Source organism: Microtus oregoni, unplaced genomic scaffold, assembly GCF_018167655.1.
Source record: "Microtus oregoni isolate MIOR12 unplaced genomic scaffold, Mior012 000016F_ref0000370, whole genome shotgun sequence".
NCBI lineage: Eukaryota > Metazoa > Chordata > Mammalia > Rodentia > Cricetidae > Microtus > Microtus oregoni.
Window position 1 is genome coordinate 40,515,898 of NW_024543075.1, and position 9,604 is coordinate 40,525,501.

A 9,604-nucleotide genomic window follows, 5' to 3' on the forward strand; every position below is an offset into this window, starting at 1 on the left:
CCAGTGGAATCTGGAGTCCAAGTCTCTTTATTTTAGCAGCCTGGTAGGATCAGGTAGCAACAGGGTTCGCTGGAGGGTAGCACAGGCCTAGGGCGACAGGTCCTGTCTGGATCCTTAGAGCACTGGAGACCTCAGCTCTGTGGCCTTGAGAGGACATCAGCCTCGGGCAATCCAGACACTGGGCATAGGTAGGGCAGCCAAACCCTCCCCCAGATCCAGCCGAACAAGCTCTCCATGAGAAGGCTTGCTCCCTGGGCTGACAGGGCTCCTTCCCCAGAAGTTTTGGCCTGGTTGACTCAACAGTGCTTAGGAATGTGTCCCTTTCCTAATACACGAACTTTCCCCACTCTGGGCCCTGGAATTCTAGCACAACAGGGTCCGTGACCACGAGCTATGGGCCTCTGGGAGGCTCCCATTGGGCATCAAGTGGCGGCAAAGAGCAGGGCTGTCTGCACGGGCTGAGAGCTGGGCACACAGCGTGGCCAGGCGGCAGGGTGTGCCGCAGGGCTCTGAAGGTGGATGGCCCTTATGGTAGAGAAACCAGAAGGTCTGGAAAAGTTGCTCATTGTCCCGCATGCGGTAGACCAGGTTGTGCCAAGAAGCAGGCAGAGCATCTGGAAGTCCGTAGGTTTCTCGAGCCCCGTAGAGGCGCTTCCAGTGTGGTGAGGCTGCTGGTGCATTGGCCTCAGTCAGGTTCAGGATGTAGGTCTCATGGTCCAGGACCACATGAGAGCTTCCGGGGTAGTTTCCATCTATTTGGTAGACTCGGTAACCTGCAAGAAAGGGTTGACATGGTAAAAGGAACAAAGGCAACTCTGGGGAGGACCTTCTTGCCTTGACTTCCCTTTCTGTCCCACGAGCCTCAGGAAGGAAGGTTCCCTTCTGCTTCACTTACCAGGATTAAGGTTGATATAGGTTGTAGCACTGGGCCCCAGGAAGGCTACAGCTAGCGGCCGGCTCAGAGTCTCCTCATCATAGAAGATCTCAAATTCATCCACATGAGTGTGGCCAAAAAACTGGCCAGCCAGAGTGTTTTCATACCTGGCCAGAGACAGACACAGTGACATTAGATTGTAGGGAGACAGAAATGAGGGTGGGTAGATCTGGGGAGTTAGGGTGGTCCTTCTCCAACTTGCTAAATAGCTCCTCTGCCCCATGGAGAAGAAGACTGTGAGGTGCCTGAGAAAACTGCTCCCCCCTCCCAAAGACAGTTTTTTTTTTTTTTTCTGTGTAACGGCCCTGGCTGTCCTGGAACTCACTTTGTAGACCAGGCTGGCCTTGAACTCACAGAGATCAAGGTGTGTGCCACCACACTCTGCTCTTGAGTGGATTTCAACCCTTCGTGCTCCACACTCCAGCCCTCTAGTTTTTTTTTTTTTTTTTTTTTTTTTTTTTTGAAATTTATTTATTATGTATACAATATTCCCCTAGTTTTTTTTTTTTTTTACCTGGCTACAATTTTGTAGTAATTCCAGCTCCAGCTCTTGAGGCAATGCCCTGGAGGGATATGGCCGATTATATGCACCTGAAGGGAGAATTAGGGGCAGTTAGCAGAGCTTTGAGGAACAACAGATAGCCTTGGGCGGAGTGGCCAGAAGATTGATTACCTGAAGGACATCAGAGGGTGACCGAGGACTCCAGGGAACACTGGGTTCCAGGAAGTGAAGTGACACTCCCCTGTCCCTGTCCACAGGCCCCAGCCCCCACAGCACCTACTCCACCGGGGTCATTACTCCCCCTTACTTTGTCTCCTCGATTCTCAGCGGCCTGAAGCTCTTCCACCAGCCACTGGAGTTGTCCAGCAGGATCTGTGGAGTTGATCAAGAGCCAAAAGTTCTCACGGGAACAAAAATTCATATTGAGAGAGATGAGGCGGAGGCCAGGGCGTGGGGTAAGGGCATAGAAGCCCCCAATTCTGAAACAAAGTAAGCAAGAGGTGTCACTACTTGGACAATCCTAGCCCTGCACCCCTGGTCCTGTGCCAGGAAGAGGCACACATGATGTCATCCCCCACCTCCAGGAGCTCCCATCCCAGCTGAAGACCAAAGAAGCGGTAATTACAGGCCTCCTCCGACAGTAAAGAAGGTTCAGAGTGCTGAGGGCTCCGGGAATTCGGGACAGAGATTCAAGGAAGGCAGAGAGCAAAGGCCTTTCTGAGGGGGGGGGGGATGCCATGAGCCTAGTCAAGTTGAGGAAAATGGGAGATAATTAAAGATGAGGGGAATTCATTTAAGAGAGAGCCGCCCTAAGCAGACAAGAGCTGGGGTGTGGTGAGGTTGCACTGCTACTTCTAAAAGAGGGTGGCTGGAGATAAGAAAGGGAAGGTGGGGTCAGCTTAGGAAGGGCAGGAGATGCTGTGGACACTTGTTAGAACAGAGTTTACCCAGTTCTAAGGGAAGAGCAGGAGATGCTGAGGACACTTGTTAGAACAGTTTACCAAGTTCTAAGGGAAGGTGGGGTCAGCTTAGGGAGGGCAGGAGATGCTGAGGACACTTGTTAGAACAGAGTTTACCCAGTTCTAAGGGAAGGGCAGGAGATGCTGAGGACACTTGTTAGAATAGAGTTTACCCAGTTCTAAGGGAAGGTGGGGTCAGCTTGGGGCGGGCTGGAGATGCTGAGGACACTTATTAGAACAGAGTTTACCCAGTTCTTTCCTTTCCCTCTGTCCATCTTTCTTCTCCCTTCCTGAATTTCCACAGACTGTAAGTACCTGAGGGTGTGAAGGGCGTCAGCTGGTAACCAGGGCTCCCAGGCCTTGGCCATTGCTTCATAGAGCCATTGTGAAGACTGGTTCCCCTTTATGAAGGGGGGAGGGAAGCCATTGACAGGAGTGCTCTCGTGGTTGCCCACAGCAGGATACACTGGCACAGGCCCCAAGAACTTTCTCACGAGGTCTGTGATGGTGGTCAGGGCCCTCAGCTGGTCCTGGCGTGACTGTTGCCAGACATCATGGGCAGGGATGTCTCCTGTCCAGTACACCATCTCAAAAGGGCCGGCAGGGCCCAGCCCTTTCAACAGGCTCTCCAGTGTTCGCAGGGGCAGGTCACACTTGCTGTACTCGCCCCAGTACCCAGCCCCTGCCCTGGAGTTGGGCGGCCACCCAGAGCTCCGGCGGCAACAGAGTGGATCTGCACAGTTAGGATCTGTGCCCTCCAGGTAGTCATGATCCCAGTGTAAGTCAGTGAGAAAGAGGACACGGCTGACGGGGGCACCTGGGGCCGGTGGGCTCGGTGGTTTGGGGGGTGGCTTCGGCACTGATGGCAAAGAGATGTTCCACGTTGAAAAGATGTCCCAGTGCCCACAGGAAGGACCCAGAAGCAAGCCACAAGCTTCAGATGGGCTCAGAACCGAACGTCTCCACACCTCCACCATATCGCCCTCAAAGAGATGGACAGCTGACTGGCACACGTTCAGTGGTGCTATGTTCAGCATCTTGCACATCTTGATGGCCACAGAGCCTACCCGGGCCACATTGGGCTCCTGCTGTGGTGGAAGGAACCAAAGACGAGAGGTCAGACATAGAACCAAGTGAACCCCGGCCACCACTCCACAGGCTTCCATGTCTAAATCAGGGCTAGGATGAACTCAGTAGCACCATGATAAAGAGATCTCAGTGCCTCCTACACAGTGCCTTGCGACAGGCAGAACCAGGCCCTCACCTATCCACTCTTTAGCTCAGCTCTGGTATCATTTCAAGCCCAGGATTTCTCATGGCATTGTTCTTAGTACTCTTATTTTACAAAGGTCATAGTGGGGTAAAGGTCACAGTGGGGAAGTGGTTGCCGTGAACACAGAGGAAGCAGCCTCTACCGAGAGTATAATGAGCCCCGGGGCAGATCAGTGCCCCTCACCCTGCCCCCAGCATTCCACCACAATCCTCCCTTCTAGCGCTCACCTTCAGCCCATAGTTTAGAGCAGTGAAAAAGACTTTGCAGGCCGGGCAGGTGAGGTTCCGCCACCCGAAGGCATTCTGGAGCGGAGACACTCTGGCATTGAATTTGACGGGATGTTCTTGGGCAGGAAGAGGATAAGCTCTGGCAGGAGCCCAGAGAACCACGGAGTCAAACAGAGCCGGCACCAGCACCAGGCCCAGCCCCATCCAAAGGAGTTTCACCCTGGGTGCCGGTAAGGACCTCTCCAGCGTCTGCTCCCAGCCGGCTCTGAGATGGCCCTGGCCGGATGACACTCCGTGGTGGGGCATTGCTAGACTTCGTAGGCCGGAGTGGATACCCCTCCAGGCCCCACAGGCCGAGGCCCACACTGGCCCTCGGGCCCCGGGTAGCGCTGGAGACACCCGATTACCCTTCGTTGTGGTTGACTGATCGTTCAGCAGCCAGCCACAAGACAGCTCCTCCCCTTCCTGTTCCTCTTATTTCCCCAGCAGCAGCGGAGAGTGTTGTCAAAGCTTGGGGGGCGGAGCAAAAGGGGGCTCGTCGGCCTGCCCGATCCCGCCCCTGCCACGCCCCATCTCTGCGGGCCGCCCGGAGTCGCTGGAGGTGGACCGGTGCACTTTGCGGTGACCAGTGCCGCCACCATGAGCCACTGCTGTGCGGGGCGCGCTGGCCAGGTACTGCCCGGGGCTTTCGGACTGGAACTGGTGGAAGCCTTTAGGAGACTCCTAGAAGCCTTCTCGGTCCCCGTTTTTTACCTTCAGATTCCTAGAATAGATACCAGGCTCGGCTAGCCATTCGACTTGGAAGGGAGACAAGGAAAAAGGGCTGGGGTAGAGATCTTTTCACTGAGCAGACTGATCTGCCATAGATGTCCCTCCCCTGGGTTTCCATATGCTCTAGAAGCATTACAACACCCTTGAGTCACTTGAGGTTTTGTTAATATTACTTTATTTTAATTTAAAAATTTGTCCTATTGTTGTTGTTATTATTATTAATTTTATGTGCATGGGTATTTTGTATGTGTGTGCACCATGTATGCAATGCTTGCTGGGGGGCGTAGAATCCCTCAGTACTGGAGTTACAGATGTCTTGATGTGTTACAGATGTGGGTGCTGGGAATTGGACCAGGTCCTCTAGAAGAGCAACACTATTAGGTGTGCGGCCTGCCCTGGAGTCTGGTGACTTACCCGAAGACATATTCTTAAAGAGAATTGACTCTTCTCTCCTCGTAGCTATCCAATGCCATCAGCTCCCTTAGCTAGGAGTGGGACTTGGGTGCTCCAACACCCAGGCTGGAATTTTGTCTAGCTTGAACATCCTGTGCATGTTGTCACAATCGCTGTGACTTCATTGCATACAACTTCCTTGTTGCACCCCAAAACAGCTTGTAGTCATCCACTGCCTCTGGCTCTTTCGATCTTTCATCTCCTCTTTCAGTCCCTAGCCTTATGAGGAGAGATGTGATTTAAACCCTAGTCAGGGTAGATGACTTGGAAGTCTCTTGTTCTCTGAATAGGTGTCTGTATGAACTCTCATCTGCCTTAAGAAGCTTCTCTGTTGAGGGCTGAGACGTGCTGTGATCTACGGGTACAGAAATCAGACACCAGAGTCATTTAAATGCTGTGCCTATTTAGCAGAGTAAATAGTAGGGGCTTCTCTCCTAGGGCCTGTGACCACAGGTCCTTAGCCCTGATAATGGAGCCAGGTATAGGTTCTAGCTTACCTCTTGGGGGTCTCCAGTCAGAAAGCAGTTACTTAAGTGTTTTAAATCTTATTTTATTTGTTTTTTTTTACTTTGAGACAGGGTCTCGCTGTGTCTTGGCTCTGCCTCCACAGTGCTGGCTGGCTTTACTGGTGGGTGCCAGCCAAAAGTTTCCTAGTGTAGCTCTAACTGAGAATCTGATTCAGAATTATCTGAATAGAACGGACTTTGGGCTCACAGAAGGATGCCATTTCTTCCTTTTTAATAGAGGAAGAGTTGGAGACAACAGGAATAGGCATTAAAGGCCACCCTTGGCTACAAAGTCAATTTGAGAAGCTTGAGTCCATCCTGAACTGCATGAAACTATGTCTAAAACCTTAGAAAATTTTTTAAAAAGCTCAATTTATTGAATTCTTTAAATGTGCTAAACACTGATCTGTGTACTTTACAATGACTAACTTTCAATTCTCACTCCAATCCCACAAATAGCTATAATACTATTCTTGAGCTGGGTGTGGTGTCACTTGCCTGTAATCTTCTTCTTCTTTTTTTTTTTTTTTGGTGGCACATGCCTTTAATCCCAGCAATTACAACACAGAGGCAGGCCAATCTGATCTACAGAATGAGTTTCAGGATAGCCAGGTCCTATAATCTTACCACTTAAGAGGTGGAGGCAGGAGAACTAGAAGCTGAAGGTCACCCTTGTCTGTGGTCAAGTTTTAGACCAGTCTGAACTGCTTGAGACCCTGCCTCCAAGCAAAGTAAAACAAAACTATTGCTATTTCCATTCTGCTGGTGAGAAAGGCTAAGACAAGGGCCCTTTACAACAGCAGAGAGCAGCTTAATCTGTTTGACTCCTGCACTGGCTAAGAGCTCAGGCTACAAACCCCGCTAGCAGTTTCCTTAGAGGACGAGTTTCAAGGGACTCCCCTTGCCTTGCAGACTTCACCTCAGACAATCATGGTAATGACCACACAAGATAATGTGCTGGACTTTTCCTGAGGGCTCTGAGTTAGGTACAGTTTTCCTGCTGTGTTTCCCAGGATACTTTTGTATACCAAAGCTCAAGGATGCTCAGGAATAGTGCTACATTTGTATATAAGCTACACACATCTATATACTTTAAATTCCAGCTAGACTGCTTATTCCTAATAATAACTATAGTTGCTACATTGTATTGCTAACAAGAAAAAGGATACATTTAGTGCAGGCGTTATTCTTCCCACCCCCACGTTATTTCTGATCTGTGACTGTTTGAATCTTCAAATAAAAAACCTAGATGTGTTTATTTATTTTATGTATATGCATATTTTGACTTTGTGTATGTATATGCGCCATGAGAATGCCTCACAGTGCTTGGGGAGGTCAGAAGAAAGTGACAGGTTTCCTAAAATAGAGTTGCTGGTGGTTGCTAGTTTCCATGTGGGCACCTGGAATCAAACCAGGGTCCTCTACAAAAGCAACAAATGCTCTGAACTGCTGAGCCATGTCTTCAGCGCCCAAACTTCAGACCTTGAGACCAGCACACTAAGACCTCCAGGACTATTTAAAACCGAAGGCGCGTGTTTCAGCGTAGCCCAAAGATCTTTGCGAAGCTGGTGGCTGGACTAAAGCAGACTCTTCCCAGAATTGAGGACCGCCTCACTGAGGTATACTTCCTGGAGGGCAGGGTGGAGGTGGTACATCTGTTCAATCTGTTCACAGGGGAGACTGAAGTAAACTTAACCGCAGACACTTACTTCAAAGAAGTGTTATAGTTCTAAAGAGGCCATCAAAACTGCTCTCACAGGGGCTGGAGAGATGGCTCAGTGGTTAAGAGCATTGCCTGCTCTTCCAAAGGTCCTGAGTTCAATTCCCAGCAACCACATGGTGGCTCACAACCATCTGTAATGAGGTCTGGTGCCCTCTTCTGGCCTGCAGACATATACACAGACAGAACATTGTATACATAATAAATAAATAAATATTTAAAAAAAAAAAAACTGCTCTCACAGGTGTGAAGATAAATACATACTTTAACACATCTTTGTTCCCCCATCCCCCACTAGACAGGGTCTTGCTGTGCAAATCTGGCTTTACTGGAACTCACTTTGTAGACCAGGCTGGCCTCCAACTCACAGAAATCCACCTGCCTCTGCCTCCCAGGTGCTGGGATTAAATGCATGGGACACTACACCTCACACACCTTTGTTGTCTTAAAAACTGTTTGCGATACCTAAAAAAAACCAAAAAACAAATAACAAAAGCTATTTACTCTCAACCCTAGAAGCTCTTCACTCCTTCCCCCTTCCTTCTCCCTCCCTCCCTCCCTCTCTCTCTCTCTCTCTCTCTCTCTCTCATCTATCATCTATCTATCTATCTATCTATCTATCTATCTATCTATCTATCAATCATCTGTCTGTCTGTCTATCTATCATCAATCAATCAATCTATCAATCTATCATCTGTCTGTCTATCTATCAATCAATCTATCATCTATCTGTCTGTCTATCTATCATCTATCAATCAATCTATCTATTATCTATCTATCTATCTATCTATCTATCTATCTATCATCTATCTATCATGTATCTATTTTTGTGATTGGTTCTCATGTAGCTGGGCTATGCTAGCAGCCTTCTGATGTTCAGATGGTTACATGCTGAAGCCTCCTCTCTGTTTTGGAAGGTAACTTCTCTCTTGCTGTCCACGAGTCCAACTGAATAGTGGTATTTCCTTAGGCCATCCTCGGCCTGTATAGAAGAACCTGTATGATCTCTCAGGGCCTTCTGGTTCCCCCTTCACCTTACATTCCTGATTGCTTTAGTAAATTTCATGTCCTCTGAAGTCAGAACAGTTACTTGGCCTTAAGTTCCTGATAGCTTTAGTAAACCTCATGTCCTGTGGAGTCCATGGCACAGTTACTTTGTGGTGACTCTGGCTTTATACACATCTTCTTTCTGTCAATTGAAGCGTACCTAACTCACTTAGACTATCATTTTCAGATTTTTCTGTCAATCAATTGCTTTCATTTTGTTGTGTTTTTCCCCTCAGAATATTGACAGGGCTGAGCAATAGCTAGCTATTTCTCTTATCCTTATAATTAGCATTTTTCTTGCATTTTTCTAAAAGGTCTGGTTCACAGGTCAGATGTTCTGGTTCGTGTTTGTAATCTCAGTGCATGAGGGTTGATGTGGGTTTAAGGCCAGCATGAGCTACACAGTAAGCTCCAGGGCAGCCTGAACTGCATAATATAACCTTGTCTCAACAAAACAACCAAGGAAGTACAATGCACTAAGCCAGAGAATACATTCCCTTATACTACCAAGTCACCCTGTTTGTCAGGACCTTTCCTGAGTGCTCCTTCCCTGGGGATGGATACTGTCTTTGCCACCAGCTGGGTGGTGAGCACCCATCCCTTTCACCCCTATGTCAATCCAGCATCTGCTTTCTCAGATAACTCCCAGTACCAACACCTGGAGATCAGGCTTCTCTGGACCACATGCTGGAACTGAACATGCAGGAGGGCTATTATGGGTTGCATTTAGAATCTGCACCTGAGAAGGGAAGGAAGGAAAGAGCAGTGGGTGAGGAGAGTCTCTCCAGAGACCTCAGCTGATCCTACAGCAGATCGTAAGGGACGACCTTTAGAGCTGTTCCAAGCGAAGGGAAGGACGCTGGAGCTTCAGTCTTCTTGAAACTGGGTCCATCAGAGGATGTGTGCTGCCTCGGGAAGGGATGTGGCCACAGATGAGGTGACTCTTCTAGGCAGAGGCTCCTTAGAGGCTGAGGGTCATGACCCATAGAGTAGAAGCACCTCTCATGTGCAGATGGAAATCTGGGCTGCACGTGGGTACCCACCACACCCTCCTCAGTCCCAGGAGAGGGTTCCAGTATAAAACTTACATCATCATGAACAAGGCTGGTGTTGAGAGTGGTGAGAACTGCCTTACTCTCCAACATGTTAGGACCTTGGAACCTCCTGTGGGCTTGTCTGCACAATGAGCAGCTCTCGGGGAAGGGTCATTGC

At 49.2% G+C, this 9,604-nt stretch overlaps 1 protein-coding gene across 1 annotated transcript; it reads right to left on the reverse strand.

Annotated features, from left to right (window-relative positions):
* Positions 1 to 11: 11 nt before the first annotated feature.
* On the reverse strand, positions 12 to 4,357 carry Smpd1 (sphingomyelin phosphodiesterase 1). The gene is made up of 6 exons (XM_041667164.1): positions 3,896 to 4,357; positions 2,711 to 3,483; positions 1,744 to 1,915; positions 1,449 to 1,525; positions 896 to 1,041; positions 12 to 773 (listed from the first exon to the last, which is right to left on the reverse strand). Exons 1-6 carry the CDS (start codon positions 4,199 to 4,201, stop codon positions 364 to 366), a joined length of 1,884 nt encoding a protein of 627 aa, XP_041523098.1. The 5' UTR covers positions 4,202 to 4,357; the 3' UTR covers positions 12 to 363.
* Positions 4,358 to 9,604: the final 5,247 nt, after the last annotated feature.